The sequence below is a fragment of the Quercus robur genome, chromosome 8 (genome assembly GCF_932294415.1).
Source record: "Quercus robur chromosome 8, dhQueRobu3.1, whole genome shotgun sequence".
NCBI lineage: Eukaryota > Viridiplantae > Streptophyta > Magnoliopsida > Fagales > Fagaceae > Quercus > Quercus robur.
Window position 1 is genome coordinate 28,253,583 of NC_065541.1, and position 27,096 is coordinate 28,280,678.

General features: G+C 38.5%; 1 protein-coding gene across 1 annotated transcript; it reads right to left on the bottom strand.

The window, feature by feature from the left end:
* Positions 1-2,924: 2,924 nt before the first annotated feature.
* Positions 2,925-3,548, bottom strand: LOC126696107 (uncharacterized). Its single transcript, XM_050392887.1, has one exon. It carries the CDS (start codon positions 3,546-3,548, stop codon positions 2,925-2,927), a length of 624 nt encoding a protein of 207 aa, XP_050248844.1.
* Between the last annotated feature and the right edge of the window lie 23,548 nt (positions 3,549-27,096).

Below are 27,096 nucleotides of genomic sequence, written 5' to 3' on the forward strand. Positions count from 1 at the left end.
CATTCATGTCATCAATATCCTGGTTATTGCAATAAGACAATGTACCCGCTTGGGAATTAGAATAGATCCTATAGAACGGAACATATACAAGGAAACATAAGACAATTTGCACACACATATTCATAAGAAAGCATATAAAGAGATATAAATGCTTGAATTTCCTGAATAATGCCCTGGATAATTTCATTAGTGGGTTATAGATAAGGGGATAACAAAGTTCATGCCTGACAATGATAAAAAAGGGGAACACACTTTTTTTTTTTTTTTTTGGAAAATGAACTAAAAGAATGCAAACAAGGAATGCAGGAAACAGGAAATAAACATGCAAAACAAACTAGATATGCTATTCCAACTCTTTCGGGCAATTAGAGGACTCAACCACAAGATAATGGAATACTCCTTATTCAGTCGGTGCAACCACAAAGTAGGGCTCGGCTATCCAATGGCCTACTATCTGGCCTGGCACATAGGGCCTGATAGTAGAAGATCATCCCCTAAGGATATGATGGCATTCACTAAGAACTCTTCTAGACAAAGGCGAATGAGGCAAGCCAAATCTGATTTCTCTTCGCATGATTCCTGCGCTACTTTTGATCCGATGACCTCGGTCGGAGCCGGAAAAGTGACCCTGATGTGGGCAATAGACATCCCTTGGCCAATGCACATCCTTTCTTTCCTCTGGAAGCCTGAAAAAGTTCTTCGTCAGAGGGGTCGAAGCCTAGACAGAAACCTCTTTTGTTGTTTGGGAGTTCGATCAAAGAAGCCTTCCCATGTCCTAGAGCACCGAGGCCTTAGCCCAAGTGATAGCCAAATTTGAGTATCTCCTTGGCGGCCATTAAACTAGCGAAGGGCCATGCTGAGTCAAGCTTTGAAGCTCTGGAGATCATGGAGACTAGCTCAAAGCTATGAAAAGTTGCCTTCGGGAAGGCGTTAGCACCTATGTAAGGAACATAAGTCTCTTCAAGCATAATAGTGACCATCAAATCCTCAGATGGAAACTTGAGTCTCCGATGGAGGGTAGAAGCAACTGCACCCGTTGCATGGAACCAAGGCCTCCGTCGGAGCATAGTAAAAGGGGAATCCATCTTGATGATTTGGAAGTTGATCATGAAAGACATGGGGCCAACTCCAATAGCTAACTCAATCTCACCTTGGATAACCTGGAGAGTGCCATCAAAAGCTCTAATGATCATGGTGGTAGGGCGGATAAGAGATGTATCCACATTCAAACGCTCCAAAGTGGACATTGGGCAAACATTCAGGGCTAACCCATTGTCAATCAGTACTTTAGTGACGATCATATCCCCACACTTCACTATAATATGCATGGGCAAAGCGTGGTCTCTACCTTCTAGTGGTAGTTCATCATTCGTAAAGGAAATCTGGTTGGTGGCCAACACTGTTGAGACCATGCCTTCAAAGGTGGATTCTATAGCACTTGTAGGAACACGTGTCTCTTTCATGACCTTCAGGAGAGCATTGCAGTGGACCTTAGAGGATAGTAATAGTGCCAAGATGGAGATCTAAGCTGGCGACTTGTTTAGCTATTGAATCACATTGTACACTGAGTTTTTGATAACTTTCAAGAACTCCTCAGCTTCCTTGGTTGTGACCCTACTCCTAACGGGTTCGGCAATACCCTTACCGATCTCTTTCCTTCTCTTTTCTAACTCTTCAGGAGTATAACAGCAGTGGCTCTTAGTAAGCCCAGATAAACCTGATGAGTTGTTGGAGCAGACCTCCTCTTTTTCGGTTTGAGTAGAGATCAAGGACACATCATATTTCTAGGGGACACGATGACTATCTTCATAAAGGAACGGCTTCGGCATGCGAATGATAACCCCCTCCTGAGTCTGCAAATTGGGCATTATAGAGAACGTCTTTAGATTAATAACCACCAGACATGGCAGAATGGCTTTGAGGGCCTTTGAGCTGGCTACCCTAGAGATTCCAAAGGTAAACTTTGGCAAAATAAAAGGATCGAAGCCTCGGATAGTGGGAACAGTGGCAGTTCACTCTTGAATTGATGATAAAGCAAGAACTAAAGGAGTGAATCCCTCGATGGCTGGTGAGACTTGCCCTTTCTTTGAATCTGATGACCCTGAATCCGTAGGAAATTCTACGTTCTCTTCAATGACTACCGAAGAAGAAGGTGCCGAAGCAACCTGGCCAAGGCATTTTAGTAAATATTCATCTCAATCCTTCATTGGCCCAACTGATATAGCATTGCAGCTGGCTATCAACTGGACAATTAGAGGACATAAGCTGGCTACCATGTTGTCACCTCTTCTCGTAATTTCACTCTCAACCCAAATGATACCGCGTTCGGCTAAACTCTGCACTTGTGCTCGAAGTACTTTACAATCAAACAAGGCATAATTATCTTCACTCTCATAGAATAAGCAGATTCCCTAATCAAATCCTAAGGTTCCCATGCCTTTAAGATCAAGGTGTCTCTTTTGGACTAAGGCTTGGAGCATAGACTTCCATAGGAAAGATGGTGAGGAGAAATCCGAAACCCTTTCTTCCACTGTGATGATGGCATTCACATTTCCTTCTTGATGGGGAGGCAAAGGGTTGGTGATGATATTTGGAGTGACCGCATTATCAAATTGTATCAGTTTGTTGTCAATAAGGCCCTGCACACGGTTTATCAATTGGTAATATTATTCTAAAGTATGCCCCTCGGCCCCAAAATGATGTTCGCACTTCTTAGATGGATCAAATCTTGGTTGGAAAGGACCTTCTCTGGGCCTCTGAAATAGTGTGGTCACTAACATCCTTTCTAGTAGGTAAGCATAGAGATCCGCCATGGGCATGGCTAACGGAATGTACTTCTGGTTTTCCCTCCTAGGGGGACGAGGTGGGTCTAGCCTCCCTCTCCGATTAAAGGCTCGGTTAGGGGCTTGAGCAGACTGATTCTATTACTGATAAGGTCTAGCAGTAGGGGTAGCATAAATGGGAGCAACACCCCTAGGCCTTTCTGTTGCACTGTCAACCATATGAACATTGGCTTCCTTAGTCTTGTGACAAGTCATTCTCTTAATTTTTTGTTCAACCATGGAACTCAGAGACTCGGCATCCATGACCCTGTTGCCCCTAATACCCTTGTCAATGTGCTTCCTAGTAGGGATGAGGCTGGTGAAATGAGTGACTTGGGTGCTGATCATCTTCTCATAGTAAAAAGGCTTGATCATTTCATTTTCCATCATGGAGGGCTGCACTTGTGAGCTACCTTTGGCATACTCATGAAAGGATTCCCTACTCTTCTTTTCTGTCCTCTGAAGAATGGTTCGGTTGGGAGCTATCTCGGTGTTGAACCCGTAGTATTCTAGGAAAGAGTTGGCCATTTCCCTCCAACTAGAAGTCTTTTCCAATCTCACATACCATATGGCCACAGGGTCGGTCAAACTATCAGGGAAAATCTGGCAAAACAGAGGGTGATTATCCCCATAGGCAGCCATCTTACAGAACATGCGCAAGTGTGCGTAGGGATTGCCTGTACCATCATACTTGACGAACTCTAGTGCCTTGAACTTGGGAGGCATAATGACCTAAGGGAAGTTGGTCAGACTGTCTAGATCAGCACTTCCATAGACGCTGGAGCCCTCTATGATACAAAGCTTCTTAGCTAGAGTTTCCATTTGGCTCTTGACTTGGCCATACCTAGATTCAGGTTCTTGTCCTTTGAAGGTTTTATCTCTTGGTCATTGCCATGAGGCGGTACATTGTGGTCCTGTTGCTGTATTGGCGAAGGCTGATTTTCGTTCTCGGTTTAAGGACCTCCTTGGCTATGACTGGAAGAGTTTTTCCCTCCTCCTACAACCAGTTGTTGCACCATGTGTATCAATTCCGACATTTGCTCTTCCAAAAGAGCAATTTCCTGAGCATTTTCCTTATGGGGAGAAGTACTACTAGTAGACATCTCTCTTGCGAGAGACCTAGTGACAACAGGATCACAGTGTGGCGGTAGCTTAGCCATTTCTTTTTAGCAATCTTTTGATCCTGAGAAATAGTGGGAGGTGAAAGAAACGGGGTGCATTTGACAAAGTGGAAACACAACACCAAAATCAAGTTAGTTTATGTTCTTGCTATTTAACATGGACCTACCATTTTCAGAAAAATTTGGCTTTACACCCTTGCTCGGGTATTTATCATAGTGAGTTTCTACTATGATGCAAGATTAATGCACAAGATAAGGAAGTAGCCAAAACTTTCATCACATGCTGAACAATGCGGGAAGGACTCTTCCTTTGATTACATGCTTGTACAAAAGTTGCTTTTACAATGCTGGGTTCATCGGCTCCAATAATGGGCCTTTTACAATACAAGAAATGTGACCACGAGGAAAAAGCTCAGCTTTTGATAATGCGGACTACTCGGGGAAGCATTTGGACACTTAGACAGCAGGGATCTCTCGGAACTTTGGATCTCTTGGGGGAGCCCATGGATTCTTGACATCTAGGATTTTTGGTAATTTTGACATTTTGGCAATTCGAATCTCTTGACAATTTGGATGGCATTGATCTCTTGGTGATTTGGATCTCTTAGGGGGGCTTGGTCTCCTAGCAATCTTTTTTGGATCTTCCTTGGGAGAAATCTTGGACTCGTGATATCTTGGAATTCTTAATGGTTTTTCAGCAGCACCTTCCCCTCGAACAGAGTTTCATTTACTTGGCACAAATTTTATCTTTGCACAACTAGGTGATGGAACCAATTAGTGTATGCATGAGTGCCCTTGTTGGGTTGTGAACCCTTAAGGTTAGGGTATGGTCTAACATGTACAAGCAACGGGGTTGCTTTTCCTAGGGTTTTAATTATGTATGTTGTGCAAGTAGGATAGAAAGAATATGGAGTAGAGCAAAATTTCTTTGGCACCAGTAAAAAGGGCGCACCTGTTACAAGACACTTTCCCCTAACCTCTAGCCTTATAAGGCTATCCTTTCCTAGGCTTGGATGTTCGCTCTTTAGGTTTCACCTAGTCCTGATGGGCTCTGGGCTTGATCTAGTACTCATGAGTTTGACATAACTAGGCCAAATATATGCAAAGGCTTAACTGGTAGGCAATTCCTGTCCTAGGGTACTCAATCATCATACCCCTCCTTTCATGGAAGTTATGGGGCAAGAAGGATCAAGGGGGCCTTTTCAGCAACTTCTGTCCACCCATGGACCTAGAAATGCCTACAACATCAGCCCCAAGTCTAACTATGGGTAACACTATCGATGTTTTTGTTTGGGCATTTATAGATGGGACGATGAAATCCCCAAAGAGATGTGACTATGCCAGTAGGGCGGAGCTCGGGTTCGGCTCAAAAAGGGTGTATGTCATGCAATCCTTAATGAAGGGGAAAGACTTTTTGAGAGCATAGGAAATATATATGGAAAGCGGATAAAGGTGTAGCGGAAATTAAATTTTGCTACCCTATGTTTGCATGTGAGGAAACCTGTAAAGCACGTGAGGAAAGCGGTAAAGCATGTGAGGAAAGTAGTAAAGAAAGTGAGGAAAGCAGTAAAATCCCCATGTGAAAATACCTCAAAGCCTCCTTTTGGGAAAAAATGATTTTTTTTGAAAAAGATTTCTGCGGTGCAACGATCGGTACATCATCCCAGTTTTCGTGATATCTTGGTCGTTTTAGCTCCGATTTCGACCATGATCAGTCATTGGAACAAGAATTGGATAATCTTCGCAATGGTGTCAGTTTCAACTCATTCAAGCGATCGAATCAAAACTAGGGTTTTTATGGCCCACTCGAGATCGACTTTGAGTCAAACTTGGTCAAAGTTGTTAAAAATATCCGAGAAGCTCGAGTTTGAAGTAAAACTGTGAAAAATGTTGTTTTGTGGGAGTTTGGACCTCATTTGATCTTTGGTCAACCTTAGGGCCAACTAGGGGCATTTTGGTCATTTTAGCTGAAAAATGTACTTTGGGAGCTCTGGTGTCTGAACGAGTTACGCCACGTCGTTCTAGATGTTCTCATGGCCCCTTGGAGAGAAAATGATATTTTTAGATTTTTCGGGATCGGCAGGCAGATCGAGGACAGATAAAAATACGGAATCAACATATAAACTTTCCATCACACGCGATAGAATCTATTGTTGATTGCTATCAAGACATGGCTACACATGATAAGCTCATCTTTCCTTTGGCTATCACGTGCATCCTCACACACATGCACGTCATTATTCCTCCCTCTCCTCTCTTCTATGTCATGGGTGCCATAAGTAAGAAGTTTATTTGGAGGAGTGCAGCACAGCTTGCTACAAAGCGGCCACATGTGAAGCCCACAAATGCGGCCCCTACAAACCCTGCAACCTCTTCCTCTCAACCCTCTTCCTCCTTTACCCCTTCCTTTTCATCTAGGGCAATTGTCTCCCTTGCTGACATCATGGAGCAACTTTAGCACATGCGTGCTAATTTTGGTAGTCGTCTTAACCATCTATTCGATAAGATGTGTCAGATGAACACCAGAATCGATCGCATCGCTTGCCACCAATCTCACCTTGGTGGTTTTGTGCCTTTATCTTCACTTGAGCATGCTAGGGAGTCCTCTTCTTCAGATGGTGGAGATGATGATAATGATGCTTCTGGCTTTGAGTCGGATGATGAGATAACGACCTCTCAGTGATACACTCTTTGTCACTCATGACAAAAAGGGGAAGTAGTTTTGTAGATGAGAGTAGTCTTGTTGTTAGGGGGAGAGCTAGCATAGGATATTCTAGGTAGGGGGAAAGTGTTTTGAGGGATGTAGTGAGGTTTTGATGTATTCTTTTCTCATTAAATGTACCATGGTCTTGTGACCACTTTTATTACATACATTGTATTCTTTGATATATGTATATATATATATATATATATGAGATGGTGTCTATTTTCTTCACTTTTGTCTCACATGTGTTGTTTCTTTTCTATCTTTATACACATGTTTCTTCTTATATACAACTTATCTATGTTTCACACTTGATGCCTTGATGAATCACGTTTAAGTGTTTCAGATAAGACAGGTTGCAAGTCTACCATGCCATGATCTCTCTTCTTGCAAAGATTTTCAAGAGTTCATTGTAGGGTTAGACTTATATACTTTTGTAAATTATGGGATAGTTTGTTTAGACTTCTCTCATAATTGTTTTTTTGTGGTTCTATCATGGATTGCCAAAAGGGGAGATTGTTAGGGTCATATTTTATTGTAATTAGCTAATCCTTTGACAAAATTCACTTTATATGTAATTGAGTAGATATAAGATGGGTTTAGTACTTCAAGAAACATGTTGTTCAAGTCAAGTATTAAAGACGTGAAGATTGGTCCAAGAAACAAGTGAAGAAAAACTATTCATTAAGTCTCGATAGATAGCTCGACAGATGCCTACTATCGAGACTTAATGTGAAGCTCCATAGATATCTCAACAACAGCTCAATCTGAAATTTGGCCCAGTCTTGTGTATTTGTTTAAGGTTTCTTTTTTCACAACCCTAGACATATATAAGGCTTATTTTAAGAGCTATCACACACGGATACAGAGACCAAGAGACTTATTTACTTTATGTAAAGCTACTGCATTTGTACGCTATATGGTTTTGTAACCAAGAGCTTCCAAATCTTCATTGTTGCTGAAGTGAAGAACTTTCCAGCCAACAACATCTGTTCAAGTTACTGGAGTTCGTCATGTACTAGGATTCGTGCAAAAGGTTAGTCAAAAAATGGAGGTTTGTGCATCAAAGGGAAAGAAGGCTACTACAAGATCAAATCCAATTGGGTATTGGAGAAAAGGTTCAACTATAGGTTGGTATTTCGGGATAGGCTAGGGCAGTTGGTAAGATTCTTTATACTTGTGACTACTTGATTATTGATTAGTGGATTCTTGGAAGTGGTGATCTTAAAATCACCCGGTAGGGTTTTTGCCTTGCGAGGTTTTCCCCATTTGTCAACAAATCACCGTGTCTAATTCATTTTCTGCTACATTTAGTTTTTTGGTGATTTTTTGGTGCCTCCACGATTTGCATGCAATTAAACTTAATTAATCAACTTCGGTAATTGAATAATTAACTAGGGTCAAGCTATCTTAACCCAACACAAAGAAGTAGACCGCCCGAGGAGACCAAGAAGCAAACACTCCTCGGAAGGCTTTAGACAAGCAACCTGGACCAAAAGATAAAATACCAAGGAAGGACATAGAGATGTACAAGTAAAGAAGAAGGGAAATATCCACATATAGTACCCATCACCTCCGCATTCAATGCACTACACCAACTCAGCTAGCCGCATTAATGGCAGAATGACCCCTGAACAGTATCCCTACAGCTTGCAGCACATTCTACCACCTCTAGCAAAACCCTGATGAGACAAGCATCCAAGTGAAGATTAGTGACTATACGTGGAGGGCTGGGATGCACGTCAAATAGCTATATAAGGAAAATGGGCTCCTCCAAAAAGGGGGACAAGGAATTAGAGAAAAGCATACATTATGTAACCATAAGCTTTGTAACCGAGACTTGAATATCATATGAACTAGTGATCCTCGGACTAACTTGAGGAAGAGTTAATACTGAAATCTTCTTTCTTATTGGTAATTTTTTGTATTCATACTAACTAAAGTGAAACCAATAAGGCTTATAAAGGTTGACCTTTGGAAACCTATTCTCTACAAATTAATTGTACTAGGCCATTTCATATTAACTCTCCATCCAGCTTGAGTTGGTAAATGATCTTAACTCTCTATCCAGCTTGAGTTGGTAAAGATAGATCTCTATATATAATTTGACTATTATAGGCAATTTTTATATTTGTACTAATTTAATGTATCTACTCTCCATCCAGCTTGAGTTGGTAAATGATCTTAACTCTCTATCCAGCTTGAGTTGGTAAAGATAGATCTCTATATATAATTTGACTATTATAGGCAATTTTTATATTTGTACTAATTTAATGTATCTATTTATATTTTAAATAAATTATGACATCATTATAGTTCACCTTAAAAACCTTGAACTCTTCTCTTTTACAATTCATTAAATAGTACAAGTCTAAAAACTATGTAGTTACCGAACTTCCAAATCTTTGATCTCTTGTTTCGAGATGTTCCTTTATTTTCTAGTTTAGTTTAGGAGCCCTAAAGTTTTCTAAATTAAATTGATACAATAAACCTTTCTTTTTCTTTTCTTTTTAAGAAAAAACTAAGCTTGATTTTATTAAATAATTAAGATAAATTGAATTGGAATACATCATCCAAATCTCCAAGCAGTTCTTCAACCCATACATCAGTGTCTACGGATAAAACTGCTCTTCTAGCTAAACCATGAGCTAGCCTATTCCCTTGTCAACAAACATGCTGAAACTTACATTGTCGTAATAAACCCCAAATCCTCTTAGTCTCGTCGATAATGTGACCAAACAAAGTACTACAGTGCCCTGGGTAATTCAAAGCTTGTATAACTTGAAGAAAATCTCCCTCTAAAATCACATTAAATAAACTCAATTCCCTAGCAAAAACCATAGCTCTTCTTACTGCCAGAGCTTCAGCCATCTCAACGGAGTGGGTTGTCCAATTTTCTAACTCAAAGCTGCTATAACATTACCTGTGTGATCCCGGTATACCACTCCAATTCCTGTATAGTTCGAACCTTCAAAGATTGCAACATCAAAGTTTGCTTCGTAACTACCACAGGTGGAGGCGACCAATGAACATGAGGATGATGAACAAGACGACACTACTCTTGTTTACGGGCTTCCAAGTATTCTAGAACCACCTTCTTTGCTCTCTCCCCAATTTCATGGAGCTGCCATGAAGGTTGACGCTCTCTCACCCTATTTCGTCGTTGCCATAAACACAAAGAAACCGTGGCAAACAGAGCAATCCTGAAACCCGATCTGTCCCTGAACAGAACCTCTAAAAGTTCAACAAACTATCTGCAATTTTTTTGGACCATAAAATTAAACCTTGGGTCTAATAACCAAACTGCCCGAGCTTGATCACAAAGCCACAAACAGTGCATAATCAAATCCTCGTGGTCCCTGCATCCGTCATAGACATCATCAATAGGTATATACCAAGCCATAAGGTTCAGTTTAGTGGGGAGAGTCTTTCGCGGCATGCCAGATGAAGTGTCGAATTTTATTAGGAACCTTAATTTTCTAAATCTTCTTCCAAATGGCTTGAATGTTAACCATAGTAAATGAACTGGGCACTAGGATATCTTAGGTAGCAACTAGCAACTAGCATGTGATAGCCACTTCGAACACTATCTGGAGTTATAAGCCAAATCAAGATGTCCTCATCCCAATTTTCACATACATGAATATGCCTCACCATCTCAACTTCCCATGGAAGAAAACAGCTTGCTAATTTACCTAGATCCCGAATCCTTCTTAAACTGTACTCAAAGTTTCTGTGACCTAGGGTTCTTTCGAAACCTTAGCAGCCAGTAGAATACGTGCCTACTCCCCTGAGTGAGGTTGCCATTCTCTTGCTCGTGATTCTCTCCTCAATTCTGTCTGAGAAAGGGTGTAGATTAGCTGCGTGTAACTAATATGGAGAACTTCTCCGCTATGTGGGAGAACTTCTCACTTTTGAAATCCGAAGGTAGTAAATACCAAGTGCATGATAGTGGTTTTGAAGGGAAGCACTTGCTAATAGCAAAGTTTTTCCCGGGACGAGTGCTAAACATGGAAGCCATTGCGCGGAACTTCAAACTACTCTGGCATACCAAAAAGGGTTTTGAGGTGCGTGACATGGGTAATCATTGAGTTTTATTTGTTTTTTCAAAGGACTCTAACGTAGAAAAAGTTCTATCGTGGAACCATGGTCTTTTGATAAGTATTTGGTAGCACTGAAGAGGATACAGAGGCGTACTGAAGTGAAGGGATTGGATTTTGACAAAGCGTGTTTTTGGATACAAGTGCATGATCTTCCTTTAAGTAGTTTAAATCTGCGAGTGGCAAAGGACATCATTTTGGCGGCGAGGGAGGTGATTAACAGCAAGGCGGATGATGAGGAATATGTAGGAAGTAACTTTATGTGAGTTAGGGTGACTATTGATATTACAAAACCCCTTTGCAGAGGCAAAACGATTGGGTTAAGCAATGGTGAAGAGTGTTGGGTTAGTTTCAAATACGAGCGCCTGTCCAACCTATCTTACTGGTGTGGACGCCTCACCCATCATGACAGGGACTGCTCTTTATGGCTAAAAAGGAAAGGGACTTTGAGGGAAAGGGATCAACAATTTGGTTCGTGGCTTTTAGATTAAACACCCCAAATCTTGCAAAAAAAACAATAGGCCAAGTAGCAGGGTACGAGGAAGAGGGGAGTGGAGATATTGAGACAAACCCAAGCCATGAAAGGGGTGATGTAGTGGATCACGTTGGAATGGGAACTGGTTCGGATAATAATGGGGGGGGGAGGCTCAGTGGACTGCAACTAAGGATGATAGCATGATGACAGTTGTAGACCAGATTGTTTAGGCGGAGTTATAGGAGGATTCGAATGATGCTACTACGGGTCCTGAGGTACTCAGTTCGACGATTGGCACGACTTCACTAAGAACAAAGGTGATTCATGATCAAGTTTTTCAGGCACAGTTGGATGCAATAGACAAAGAACTGGCAAGATTTGATAATTTGGAAGAGGACAGATAGAGTGAGTAGGCTTCTCAGTTAGGTGGGGGTGGGGTTTTGAGTAGTGGGTTCGGCCTTATTTTTGAAAAACCTATTTACTTAGACCAAGCCAAGCAAACAACTCCCACCAAAATCAAAGTTCACTCGAGTGGCAAGGAAACCAATTTTGTCTTTTGAGTTCACAGAGCCAATTCCATCTAAACGTATGAGATAGGATTCAAATGAGGAGTTAAACTGTAGGAAGAAGAGGGCAATTTTTATTAATGATCAAACGATGGAGGTTGATGAGCAGCCTTGCCAACAGCCATTAAACTTTTAGCATGGAACTATAGGGGGCTTGGAAACCGTCATGTAGTTCAGGAGCTTGTTGACATTGTACAAGCACAAAATCCCATGATTGTGTTTTTGTTAGAAACATGGTCAGATTAGGAACAAATGAAATGGGTTTGGGATAGTATATTCTTTGATTGTTGTTTTACTATAACAAATAAGGGAAGCGGTAATGGATTGGCTCTTCTTTGGAAGGCAAGAGTTAGTTTATGGGTGGATAGTTTTTTAAAGTACCACATTGATTCTATTATTCATGGTGGTTCAAAACAAGTGTGGAAATTGACTGCGTTTTATGGGGAGCCTGATTAAAGTCATAGAAGTGAGGGATGGAATATGTTAAGAATCTTGAGCTCAAAGACGAGGCTACCATAGTGTTGTTTTGGCAACTTTAATGAACTCCTTGAGATGCATGACAGAAGGGGGAGGGGCTCATAAGGCTCACAATTTGATGTAGAATTTTCATGATGCTTTAGATCATTGCGATTTGTTGGCTTAGGTTTTTCTAGATCGGAGTACACCTAGCATGGCAGACGAGGTGGGGAGATGATATGGAAACAATTGGACAGGGGGGTTGCAAATTATGAGTGGTTGGCTAGGTTTCCAACTGGTAGGGTGAAGTATCTGAACTACTTCACATCAGATCACCAAACAATTCTTCTTTCACTGGATGGGAATGGGGAGCATAAAAATGGTGTAGGAAACCCTTTTGCTTTGAGGCAATGTGAGTTTAAGATTCTGGATGTAGAGAACTTATTACTAGAGCTTGGGATTGTACTTTTGATGGTACTCTTATGTTCACAACTACTACAAAATTGTAGAGTTGCAAAAAACGATTGAAATCCTGGAGTCGAGACCACTTCGATAATGTGCAGAGAAGCATTAAGCATACAAAGGATCTGTTATGGAGGGCAGAAGAGGCTTCGGCCAGATCTGGAAAGTATGAGGAGATTGATCGACTAAAAAGGGAGTTGAATATTTTATATGATAAGGAAGAAAAGATGTGGCAGCAGCTGTGGACACAGGGGGGGGGGGGGAGTCACCACCTAGTTTTTACAATGGCCTAGGAACCATCGGAGTTAAGGTACGATCTTGGGAAGGTGTTAGGCACCCAAAACCATCCAACCCTAAGGTAGGCTTCCCATCGTTGTGTCTTATGTCTTTACCCTAATAAAGGCATACTCAATACTTGTATCTAACTCACACACACACTAACATACATCTAACAATCAACATGGCATCAATCATCCCTAACCATACGTCTATCATGACAATCAACCAAAGCCTGACATTCATTTAATCATGCATATCACATCATAAACCCTAACATTCATCTAACATGGCATCTCCTAACAAACATCTTGTTAGGATTAGTGCCCTAAAACCTTATTGTATGTCATGTATAACATTATGTATGACATTATGTTCTATGAAATAAACTTGTTTTACTATTATCTAAAATAATGGTAGCATGAATGTTTGGACATTATCATATAGTCCTTGAGATGCATAGTATGTGATTTGTGTGATTTAGTCATAGAAAATATAAATCACAAGTTCTTTGTAAACTCAAATTCTTAGTTCATAGTCGGTGATGAAATTGGGCATTTCATCTGTGAAAACTATAACATATCAATCAAGATGATTTGTATTGATCATGGAAGAGGAGACTTCTAGTTGATATGTTAATATGTTTTAATTGTATAAAAAATATTAAACTGAACCGCTGTGAGATTTATTATTTTATCAACAACTGTCAAATGAATAATAAATCTCACGACTTCTCATTTACACAAACTCTCAATCCTAAGGAAATAGTGAACCCGATCATGAAATGTAGGTTGCTTTAATATATCAAGAGTGAGATCTAAACAAATGGTCAAAACCTTAGTATATTGAGCAACCACACTTAATGTTGAAGGAACACATATTCTAAAGATCGAATTCATAGTCTTTTCTATAGAGATATAAATATTCCCTTGAGATAAGTTTAATGGAATTGGTTATTTAGAGTGTTAGGCCTAACCACTTTAGTAAAAAGTTACTAAAATTTATATTTTATGAAATTAGATTTCATAAAGTATATATGAATAACTTTAAGGATTAAACCGGGTACTCAAGAATCAAGATGTAGTAATCTTCAAAGTAACCATTACACATTATGACTTGTATTACTATGAATATTTTTATGAAGGGGTTAAATGTTTAGTAAAGTCTTGGGATATAATTTATTAATAAAGCCTAGAGTGCAATTATATTTATATAGTGGTATTAAATATAATTAATGGTAACTTTGGATTTGTCAAGAGTTGACAGATAAGACTAAAGCCCATTAGAGCTAGAGCTTTATTTGTCCCTTTTGGTCCCACTCCAAGCCATACAGTAAAGCCCAATTGGGCTAGCCCAAAAGGCTAACCCAATTAGATAATCAGTTATTTATTAATAAGAGCTATTAAATAAAGTAACAGCCAAGTGTAGAAATATATATATGTGTGATTAAAAAGGAGAAAGAATTAGAGTTCTTCTCAAGGGAGATACTTGGTTATTTCTCTTGAACAATTACATAGTACTGATTGAGAGACCACACATCTTGGGCACATTGTGGAATTGGAGTGAAGATTGAAAGGCATCTCAAGTCCAATTTTCATTTGTTTTGAATTTCACTACATCAAGGTACGCTTTCTTGTTCTTTGTTTCTAAAACTCAGACGTTACTTGCACTTTAGTTAATTGGTGATTTGTTTGTGCTACCACGCATTTTACATGTTAATTGAATTAATTAATTAACTTGACTAAATCAATTGGTTAATTTATCACAAAGGGGTCAATACATTCTTGGCCTATCAAGTGGTATCAGAGTAGGCACACTCTGATTAGGTTTAATCTTTGTTGTGTGATCCATTGACCTCTATTGTCATGGCTGCAATTGGCTTGAAGTGATCTTTGTTTTCAAATGCATCTTATTTTTCTAATCTTTACTTGTTTGAGTGTATCAGAAAATGCAAGTCTAAAAGTTATTTGAATTCTATTATGATGACTATTGGAAAAGATCTTAGCTTGACAAGGAAGAAACTAGACTATCTTAGAATGAAAATGTGCAAAGAAGTTCATCTAAGAAGAGTGAAAGTTAAAGGTTTAGTTCATAAAAGGCAGATGAGAGAAAACACCGTTCCCACTAATCTGTCATCAAAGCACGAAGTGTGCATCATGATGAAGTCTGCATTTAAGGTTATGGACACGTGTTTGTGGTACCTTGACAGCGGTTGCTCAAGACACATGACTGGAGACCGATCTCTCTTCAAGGTTTTCGAGTCTAAGAAAGGTTGTAATGTCACTTTTGGTGATGGGAGAAAATCACAGATTAAAGGAAAGGGAATCATCTTTCTACTTGACTGCTAGACATTGCAAATGTTGTATACGTGAAGGACTAAGAATGAACCTGTTAAGCATAAGAAAGATATGTGATCAAGACTTCGTGGTACTATTCCCAAAGGGAAAATTCCTTGTCATGGATAAGTTTGGAAAGAAATTCATAAGTGGTGTTCACACTCTAGATAATTGTTATGGCTTTGTTCCTGATGCTAATATTGTGTGCAATAGCATTCATTTACCAAATGAAGGTCTATGATACCAAAGGATGGGACATGCTAGTTACAAACATCTTTCATTCGTATCTAAGCATGAGTCAATTCTAGGGATACCAAAGCTCAGTAGAGTGAGTAATATGGTTTGTGGACCATGTCAACTTGGGAACAGAAAAAAGCTAAACATTCGGGCACTTAGACATCTGCTACATCCAGACCATTGGAGCTACTACATTTGGATCTTATGGGTCCAATTAGAATCGAGTCTCTTGGTGTAAAGAGATACATCATGGTTATGGTAGATGACTTCACTAGGTATACTTTGGTTATCCTCCTATAATCCAAGTTTGATGCTCCTAAGCATATTGAAGCCTTGTGTACAAGATTGAAAAATGAGAAGAGCCTAAAAATTTATCAAATTCGAAGTGATCATGGTAAGGAATTCGAGAACTCATATATGGATTCCTTTTGCATAAGATCAGGTATATCTCAAGAATTCTCTGCTCCTATTACTCCTCAACAAAATGGTGTAGTAGAAAGGAAGAACAGGGTTATCCAATAGATGGCTAGAGCCATGTTGCACAACAAGGATGTGGCTAGAAACTTGTGGGGAGAAGCTGTTAACACTGTGTTAGGACATATGTGTTTCACATGTTAAGAACATATGTCACTATTTTATGTAATTGGCTAATCCTTTGACAAAACGCACTTTACTTGTATTTTGGTAGATCTAGATATGTTTAATACTTCAAGAAATATGTTGTTCAAGTCTAGTATTAAAGCCATGAAGATTGGACCAAAAAACAAGTTTAAAGCTCGACACCTCCTAATCAATTGAGGTTACGGGAATTCAGATTTTCAGATCTAATTTTTTTGCCCATGATGGCATGTATGTGTAGGGTTTCTTTTCTCACAACCCTAGACCTATATAAGGCTTATTTTAGAGGCCATCATATAGGAGAATACAAGGAGAACGAATGCAAAAGGTGACCGATGCCTTTTTCTCTCTGAAAGAAGCTACTGCGTCTTTGCTCCTTAGGGTTTTGTAACCAAGTGCTTCTTGATCTTCGATCTTCATTGTTGATGAAGTGAAGAACTTTGTCGCGTACTGGGATTCGCGCAATTGGTTAGTCATGTACTGGGATACGTGCATCAAAAAGGTGGTATTCATATATTGAAGAGTTCAAAGGTTCTAAAGTAGTAGAAGGTTTTTGCTGTGAGTTCATCTATGGGGATTGTAGAGTCTAGGGACAAAAATTTTGTACTAGATCTAAAACTTCACTTTACAATAGTGGATTGCTTTTCGGGAAGGTTTCCCCCCAGGTTTTTTACTGTGAAACTAGTTTGTTTCATTGGTTTTCCAGGGTTATCATATCTTGTCTTATTTATTTTTCCACTGCATGATTTTGACATGATATTGATGTTTGTTTGTTTGTTTTAACAAGTTTATTCATAATAAATCTAATTAACAACTTGGATTTAAAACTTGTTAATTCTATCAACCGGGGTCTAAATTTCCCAATACACTGCATATCATACGGTAAATAGGGTGTACTTTAGACCTGGCACCAAGAAGACTCCATATGAGTTATGGAAAGGAAGAAAGCCAAATGTGAAGTATTTTAGAATTTTTTGAAGTACTTGTTCAATTCTCAAGAATAGAGAGAATGTGGGGAAATTTGACTCACAAAACGATGAAGTAATATTTCTGGGATACTCCTCTACAAGCAAGACTTATCGAGTATACAACAAAAGAACCATAAAGTTAATGGAAACAGTAAATGTTGTTATTGATGAATCTTCAGATTCTGGTTCTAAGAAATTTAGTAAGGAAATCCCAAAAGAGATTCTTCCTCCCGAGCCTAGGGAAGTTCAAGAAATTGTTGAACAATAGCCTGCATCCCCTAGTACTCCCGATACTCCAAGTGTTGTAGAAGATTCAAGAGACATATCTACTTCACCTAAGTCTAAAACCCATGAAGAGAAAGGACCTTCCTCCAGGATCAAATTGAATCATCCTCCTGAAGTTATTGTGGAAAACATGAATGAACTTATACTAAGGAAGCGTACAGTTGATAAATACGTTGCTAACTTTGTGTCTTATTCCTGTTACTTGTCGCAGGTTGAACCCACTAAAGTTGAGGAAGCTCTTTAGGATGAAAGCTCTGTAGAAGCAATGCATTATGAACTGCTTCAATTTCAAAGGAATAATTTCTGGACTCTAGTACCTAGACCGAAGGGTGAGCACATCATCGGAACAAAGTGGGTATTCCACAATAAAACTGATGAAGAGGGCAATGTGATTCGCAAAAAATGTCGTCTTGTAGCTCAAGGATATTCTCATATGGAAGGAGTAGACTATGATGAGACATTTGCTCCAATAGCCCGCATGGAGTCCATCAGAATTCTCCTAGCCCTAGCATGTCACTTGAAGTTCAAGCTATATCAAATGGACATAAAGACTGCTTTCTTGAATGAGTTCCTTAAAGAAGATGTCTGTAAGGTTGAATTTAATCAATCATCTGGTTGGCTTTATTCCGTGCCAAATTTGCTTATAACTTAGCAATTAGTAACCCAGTGTTTAGGTAGGAACCATGTAAGGGTAGTGTGTGAGAAAGTGTGAAGAAATGCTCAAGACTGTGCAGCGAAGCAGAGACTTGCAGCTGGATCTCGCGGGTGGCTTGTGGCTTGCAAGCCACTAAAAGATGTACACAAGTGAAGCATGCAGAGAAGTTGAACCATCATGCTAGCTATAGAACTACAGGACAAAAAGTCCAGACTAGCCATTCAGTTAGCTCGCGGCTTGGACTCGCAACTTAGTCAAGTTGTGAGGCCAAGTCGCCAGTCCACTCTGTTATGGAAAAACTGACTCTTCGCATTCCTATCTCACTCCAGTATAAATACCCCTTATACCCACGAAATATTGAGAGCTTCCAAAGAGAATTTTGAGAGAGAAAAATAAGATTTACTCATCCACAATCTTTACATAGTGACTCTTCAAATTCCTCAACTCTCACCCTCTCCATTGTTACATCCTTGAGAGGTTCTTTAACCAAATCCTTTTCTCACCATACCCATATCTATGACAAGGCTATTTGGTGCTTTGGGAAGCAATTCAAAAGGAACCAATTCATATTGGTTGATGCTATGGGTTATAGTGGAATCCAGTAAGCTAAAGAAGAAATAGGTTCGGCGTAACCTCGTTGGAGTAGGAGCTTGGAGGGCTTAAGTACACTGGGTAGATTAGGCTTGAAGGATCTTTGCTGTTCATGTATCCCAACTACATTCTTTAGTGGATTATTTACCTCTTGGAGGGCGGTGGAGAGGTTTTATGCTGAGGGATTCGGTTTTCTCTTCGATAACACATTGTTGTGTTGTCGTTGTATTTGCATCTCTCTTCCCTTAATCTTTGCCATTTAATTTCTGCTGTGGATGTGATTTTATTTGGTTTAGATTGTTTATCAATTCTGTTATATGCTTATGTTCATATTCTATACATTAATTGTTTTATAATAAGCTTGAATTGATATTTTGGAAATTGGGGATCTAAACGTTCATGGTGTTTTATACACATATTGAACATTCAATGTCTATGTGGCTCGATCAAAAGGATTCATTGATCCACACTTTTCAGATCATGTGTTGTACCTCAAGAAGGCACTTTATGGTTTAAAGCAAGCCCCTAGAGTTTGGTATGATCGGCTCACACAATACTTGGTGTCACATGGGTTTACAAGAGGAAAAGCTGATCAAACTCTCTTCACTAGAAGGGAAGATGGCAAGTTGATAGTTTCTCAAGTCTATGTTGATGATATCATCTTTGGGTCGACTAAGGATGAACTTGCTCATAGTTTCTCAAAACTCATGCAATGCGAGTTCGAGATGAGCTTGATTGGAGAGCTGACTCACTTCCTTGGCTTGTAGATTCGTCAACAAGATTCAAGTATATTCCTATCTCAATCTAAATATGCAAGAAATCTTGTGAAAAAGTTTGGTTTGGAATCTGCTAACTCTGTTAGAACCCCTATGAGCCCAAATGTTAAACTCACTATTGACTTGTTAGGTAAAAGTGTAGATTCATCTCTTTATAGAAACATGAAACATGATAGGTAGTCTTCTTTACCTTACTGCTAGTAGACGTGACATTAGTTATAGTATGGGAGTGTGTGCTAGATATTAGGCTAATCCCAAAGAGTCTCATATGATTGCTTTGAAAAGAATAATAAAGTATGTCAAAACCACCGCCAAGTTTGGTATGTGGTACAACAAGGATACAAATGATGTCTTAGCTAGGTATTCTAACGTTGAATGGGCTAGGAATGCTGATGATAGAAAGAGTACATCGAAGGGTTGCTTCTATGTGGGTAATAATCTTGTCTCCTGAATGAGCAAAAAGCAAAATTCCATCTCTTTATCCACTACAGAAGCTGAGTGCATCGTTGAAGGCAGCTACTGCACTCAACTTCTATGGATACAAAAACTTCTCCATGATTATGGTATTTGTCAAGAGTTTCTTACCATCTACTGTGACAATACCAGTGCCATCAACATCTCTAAGAATCTGGTTCAACATTATTGGACTAAGCACATAGAGATTCGACATCACTTCATTTGGGAGCTTGTCGAAGATGGTACTCTTAGTCTTGAGTTCATTCACACTAATGATCAGAAGGTTGACTTGTTCACTAAACCTCTTAATAGCAAATTGTTTGAATTACTTCGCCAAAACATTAGTGTTATCTCCATGGATTGATCTCCTCTTCTTCTCCTCCTTCCTCATGCATTTTCATCTAGTTTTATACATTGCTTTGTTTAACATGTTTTTGTTTGTTTACTTTTCATTTTTGCTTTATTTGTTTTTCATATTAAAAAAAAATTGAAAAATCAGAAAAACACAAAAACAATGTGTGTTTATGTACATTGGTACCTGTGTAATTTGGATGGCCAATGAAACAAAGTTTTCTAAACTTTGTATCTTTTGTAACTTAGATTAGCATCTCTATGCACAACTAAGCAAGTAAGCTTTATGGCTTATGTTTGTGATGAGTAAGGTTAAGTAGTCTCTTGTACTTAACACTCATATCACTCTTTGTGATGGGAAAGACTAGAAAATCCTAAAAGAAAGGCATAAATAGTCATCTCACCACTGTTGTCTACTATAAAATTGTGATTTACAACTAAGTGTTTTGTTGGCTTTAATTCCGTGCCGAATTTGATTGTAATTTTATTCAATATTTTGTATCCTGTATTTATTGTGAGATTTGATTGTAAGGGTTGTGCAATAAAGAGAGAGTGTGTGAAGTCTCAACCAATTGAAGACTGAAGAGTTTTTGCGGGTATCTCGCGACTAAGCATCCTACGAAGTGACCCATGTGACTTGCACATGTTGGAATTCGAAGAGTTAGGACAAGATGGAGACAGTTGTGTCTCACGAGTATCTTGTGGGAAAGGCCTTCCCGCGAGACACCAGTGAGACATTCTGTTTTGCCAAACTATCAATTCTGATACATACTTTCTATGCCAACACTATTTATACCCACATTACCCACAATGTTGAGGAGTGCTTCTGAGAGAAAACCCTAACTAAACACCTTAAGAGTTAGAGATTGTCATACCCACAATCCTCTACATAATTGCTTGTGAATTTTCCTCAACTCCTACCTCTCCATTTCCATACCATTGAGAGGTTGATAGCCCAAACACTTACCACACCCTTTCAGAGTGTCAAGTGAGGTTTTGGTGTTGCTGGAAAGTATTGGAAGAAGCCAAGAATGGCAGATGCAACATAGAGCTTGTTGTAGGATCCAGAGAGCTAGACAAGACACGGCTCCAAGAATCCTTGTTGGAGTAGGAGCTTGGAGGGCTTAGGTACATCAGGTAAATTAGGCTTGGAGGGTTTCTTGCTAACCCATGTATCTTAACTGATTGTCTTGTGTTTGCATCTCTCTTCCCTACTCTTTTACATTCCTTTTTACTGCTGTGTTGTCTTGTTTATGGATTAAAGTAGCTTGTTTGTTTATCCGCTCGCATTTACACTATTCCACGCTTAAAGTTAAGTTAGTTTAAAATCTATCGAGCCGTAACTTTAATTTGGGGGTCTAAACAGCTCTTGTGTTTTTAACACATTTTTAAGCTTTCACCTACCAATCATGAAATGACATCTGTATGCTTCGGCATAGCAAAAGTGCAATGTCAAAAGCTTAACATCATTGGGTATTTCTTTTCTCTCTCTTATATGCCCATTCATGATATGCTTATTAAAAGAAAAATATGCAAAGAAAAGCAAAAGCAAAAAGATCAAAATATATGATTGCAAGTATGTCTTCTAAGAGATTTGGGAGTTATAGGATGTACCTCGAAAGTGATAGTCTCCATCAAATAGTTATGATTATGTGTGAGTTAAAGTGATTTTCTCATATCTCAAATCGTCATAACATGTAGACACTTATGCAATCTTGCAATGTTTTTCACACACAGCATAAAAAATTCTTTACTACTTTTGATACATATGCAGGTACAATGTGATTTGGCCATCACAAGAAATACTTGTGTAAATGTATGCTCACTAAACTATCTTAACTTGTATTTGAAATATAAAATTGGTTAGACGTGTTTAGTTTGTGTGTGTGTGTGTGTGTGTGTGTGTGTGTGTGTGTGTTTCGAATCTATGTGCTTAACATTTTTCTTAATGAGAGATGATTTTGAGAGCTTAAAATGATGTTTGGATCATTGGTTGTTGAAAGTTCAAAAACGTGTACAAAACACCTTTGAACGTTTAGACCCCCAAATTACAACTTAACCAATACAAACAATATGTCAAACAACTAGTGTGCGGAAACTTAACACATGCTATAATACGAAATTGGTTAAAGACTATCTAAGCCATAACAAAATAAAACCACAGCAGATAATAAAAAGGCAAAGATAGAGAGGAAGGAAGATGCAAACACAAAGACAACACGCGATGTGTTATCGAAGAGGAAACCGAAGTCCTCAGCGAAAAACCTCTCCGCCGCCCTCTAAGCGGTAAACAATCCACTAGAAAATACAGTTGGGATACAAGAACAGCAATAGACCCTCCAAGCCTAATCTACCCAGTGCACCTAAGCCCTCCAAGCTTCTTGCTCCAACGAGGTTGCGCCGAACCTTTTTCTTTTCTAGCTTCCCGGATTCCGCTACTAGACCGTAGCATCAACCAATGAAGATTGGTTCCTTCCTAACTGCTTCCCAGAAATCCAAACAACTGTCTCACAGTGATGATGATGGTGAGAACCAGGTTTGGTATAATGCCTCTCAAGGATTTGACAATGGAGAGGAAGAGAGTAGAGGAATTTGAAGAGACTCTAAGGTATAGATTGTGGGTGAAACAATCTTGTTTTTCTTTAGGGTTTCTCTCTCAAAATTCTCTCTGGAAGCCCTCTTTCAATCGTGGGTAAAAGGGGTATTTATACTGGAGTGGGAGAGGAATGTGAAACGTCAGGTTTTACAAAACAGGGGTGGCTCGCGGCTTGACCTCGCGGCTTGACTAAGTCGCGAGATCCAGTCGCGAGATAACCGTATGGCCAGTTGTCCTGTTTTGTCCTGTAGTGCTCCAGCTAGCATGACTGTTCATCTTCCAGCATGCTTAGCACGTGTGCTGCTTCTGGCGGCTTGCAGCCGCAAGTCACCCGCGAGTCCCAGCCGCGAGTCTCTGTTTTCTTGCACACTCTTGAGCAATCTTCACTCTATCTCACTCACTACCCTTACAACAAACCCACCTAAATACAGGGTTACTAAATGCTGAATTACAAGCAAATTTGGCACGGAATAAAGCCAATTAGATGGTTGAATAAATTCAACCTTACAGTTGTATAGCATGCTTGATTGCATTCATGTCTGTGTTTTTCTCTTCTTGAAAAACTGTTTTTAAGCAATCTCGACAGCAGCTCGATACCTCTCGATAGCTAGGCTATCTATCAAGCTCTTCAACTACTTTTTATCACATTCTCGACAGCTTCTTGATAGCAACTTCAATCCATCATGGAAGTTTCTGCCCTCTCAATAGCTTCTCAATAGCTACCTCGATCCATCGAGCACCCTTGCTGAGGAAACCTCTAGACAGCTCCTCGATAGCTTTTCTCGCGCTTTTTAATTCTTGACAGCTCTCAATAGCTCTCGATCTATCGAAAATTATGATTTCCTATATATAAGATCTTCACGATTTCAAATCATTTCTCCTCGATTTGTCTCAATAGTTTCTAACCTTTCAATTTCCAAACATCTCTTTCTCACTCAAATTCACTTTCCCACTCAATCTTCGGTCTCAAGATCAGCTCCTCTCTTTGGTATGATTCTTTTTCATCCTTTAATCACGCATTTCACTTCTTTTGACCTAAAATATGGGGTTTTTGAAAATTTTTGGAATTTTTCAAATTTGTTAAGGTTTTGCAAAATGTTTGGGATGGATTTGTGTTCAAATGATGTCAAATCATCATATATTTCATTTCATAAGCATTTTAACTATATTTTCATGCATTATAAATGTGTGCTATATATGTTGTCAAACTAGAATTGATGTTAGGAACATATGTCAAACTAGAATTGGCTAATCCTTTGACAAAACAGACTTTACTTGTAATTGGGTAGATCTAGGATGTGTTTAATACTTCAAGAAACGAGGTTTCAAGTTCAAGTGTTAAAGCAATGCATGTTTGTCCAAGAAACAAGTGGAGAAAGTATTGGATTTCAAAGCTCGACAGCTAGTTCGATAGATACCATATCTGTCGAGGTTTATGAAATTCAGTTTTTTAGAGTTGATTTCACTCCAATCCATGATTATCTGTTTAGGCTTTCTTTTCTCACAACCCTAAACATATATAAGGATTATTTTAAGGGCCGTAAAAGGTTTCACAAGTGTGAAGCAAAGTTTTGTTCATACAAATTGTGACCGGAAACAGAATTTGCTCTAGTTTATCTTTCTCTTGAAGAAGCTACTGTGTTTGTACACCTTAGGGTTTTGTGACCAAGGAGCTTCATGATCTTCATCGTGTGATAAATTGAAGAACTTTGCAGCCAACATCTTTCTCAAGTTGGTGATCAAGTCACATACTGGGATCCGTGCATCTATTGCTTAGTCACGTATTGAGAGTCGTGCATTCAAAATGAGAGATCGTCACTATAGAACAAGTTCAATTGGGTATTGGGGTAAGGATACAACTATAGGTTGGTATAAGGTACTGGGATTCCTTTACTTGTAACTGCTTGTTTTGATAATTGTGGATTCTCAAGAGTAGTGACCTTAAACCCGATGGGGTTTTTGCTGTGTAGGTTTTCCCCATTCGTAAACAAATCACCGTGTCAATTTAATTTCCATTGTACTTTAGTTAATTGGTGATTTGTTTGTGCTACCACACGTTTTACATGTTAATTGAATTAATTAATTAACTATGCTAAATCAATTGGTTAATTTATCACAAAGGGGTCAATACATTCTTGGCCTATCACCTCTCATAATAGAATGAGTTTTCGTAATAAAAATTAACTAGTCACTAACCCATGCAATGCACGGGGAAGTTATTGAGTATGACTTATTATTTAATATGAATGTTTTATAAATATAACTTTTGTAACCTCTTAGATTACTCATTAAGATTCCAATTTTAAATATTCGATATGAAACAAAAAATTACTAACTTTCTTTTTGTTTTAGTATTAACGTTTTCTAGGAAAATATCACTCAAACAAAAAATTAAATAAAGATTAGTATTCTATTCCAATAAATGGTGCAATGTTAAATATTTGTTTAATTACAACTATTGGCTCCAGTGTAAAATAAAGAAAGTAATTAAGCATTTCATATGAAAAATTGTCAAAATTTTACACATAAAATCGTTAAAAATGAGAAAAATACAGATGCTCCATGGACCATAGTACATGCTCTGTAATTTCAGTCCATTATTGATTTCTGCATCATTTGCTTTACTCAAGCATGAATTTAATTACTCCCTTGAGAGATAAAAGAGTGAAACTCCTGAAGTGCAGGTCATAGTCTGAAGCTCTCCCAAATCTAACAGATTGTATAACATGCCGAAAACATAACCAAGAATAGATTACAATAGAAACAACGTAAAGAATATGTGTAGAAGTATAGAGAGAAAGCAACTATTTCATTGCAATGACCATCATTAACTTCTTCAACATATTTTTACAACTTTAAATTAAAAGCAACAAAATTAAATGAAACCTTAATTGTATAAGGGAGTCAAGTCTATCAGTAACATTGGAACTATTAGAAGACATATTCATTTACTTTTCTTTATGTAATGGCAGATTTTGATAGCTAATTAATAGCTTAAAATTTGAGTGATGAGATTTGAGTTGAAGGTAAGAAAACTTGTCTATGCAATAATAGGCAACTTTTGAATTTAGATTAAAGTATAATTATTACATGTGCAACTTGTCCAAGTAACAGACAAATAAATGTGCATTTAAGTGCATACTTATAATTTCAAAAACATTAACAACAAACCAAAAGAAAAAAAAAAAAAAAAAAAAAAAAAAAAAAAAAAAAAAGGCACGCCAATAGGGCCTCGAATGCAACCTCACTAAAAAAACACCATCAAATCAAATACAAGAATAATATTTCCCCAACCCCAAATAGTATGACGATAGCGGGAGGCTGGATTGAAGGTGGGAGATAGTTTGATATGACTATGGTCCTTGGATCTCTCTCTGCCATTGATAGAGAGCGCTCAAAGGTTAGGGTTTTAGGATTTAAGAGTGGTTGAGAGAACGGCTTAGGAGAGAAGATTAAGCTTTTGCGTTTACGTTTGCATTTCAACATAATAGCTTGCATAGAGAAGAGGAACATTTTATCTTTATTGGGTTTTCGAAAAGATTAAATTGAGGAAGAAGTCCTAAACATGTTCATGTATTATCAGGTTTAATCAAAATTTAAGTTTTTGTATCATCGAGTTTTAGAAAGAAAAAAAATACGAATTTTTTTTTTTTTTTAATAATGCTGACATGGAAATTGTGAGAGTTTTGGAGGTTTCGGTTGTATATATATATATACAAGTCGCTAACCCGTGCGATGCACGGGATAGTTAAATAGAAATTAAATATATTTATTTTGTTCAAGGTATTGACTTGAAAATATATGATAATAAAAACAATTTATTCAAAATAAAAGTTCACACAAAAATAAAAATAAACACAACACTTGTAGAAACCTAAAACACCATAATTTTAAAAGATCACAAAAGTAATACATGTAAAATTTAATAAACTTAGAAGAGTAGGTGTTATCAATGCTGTAAGGTTGAATTTAATCAACCATCGTGTTGGCTTTATTCCGTACCAAATTTGTTTGTAATTCAGCATCTAGAAACCCTGTATTTAGGTGAGATTCATGTAAGGGTAGTGTTTGAGAGTGTGTGAAGAAAAGCTTAAGAGTGTGCACTTAGCAAGGCCTCGCGACTGGATCTCGTGACTGGCTCACAGCTGGCAAGTTGCCAAAACTGGCACACGTGTGAAGCATGTAGAGGAGCTGAAGAGTCACCCCAACTGGAGCACTGCAGGACAAAACTTCCAATCTGGCCAG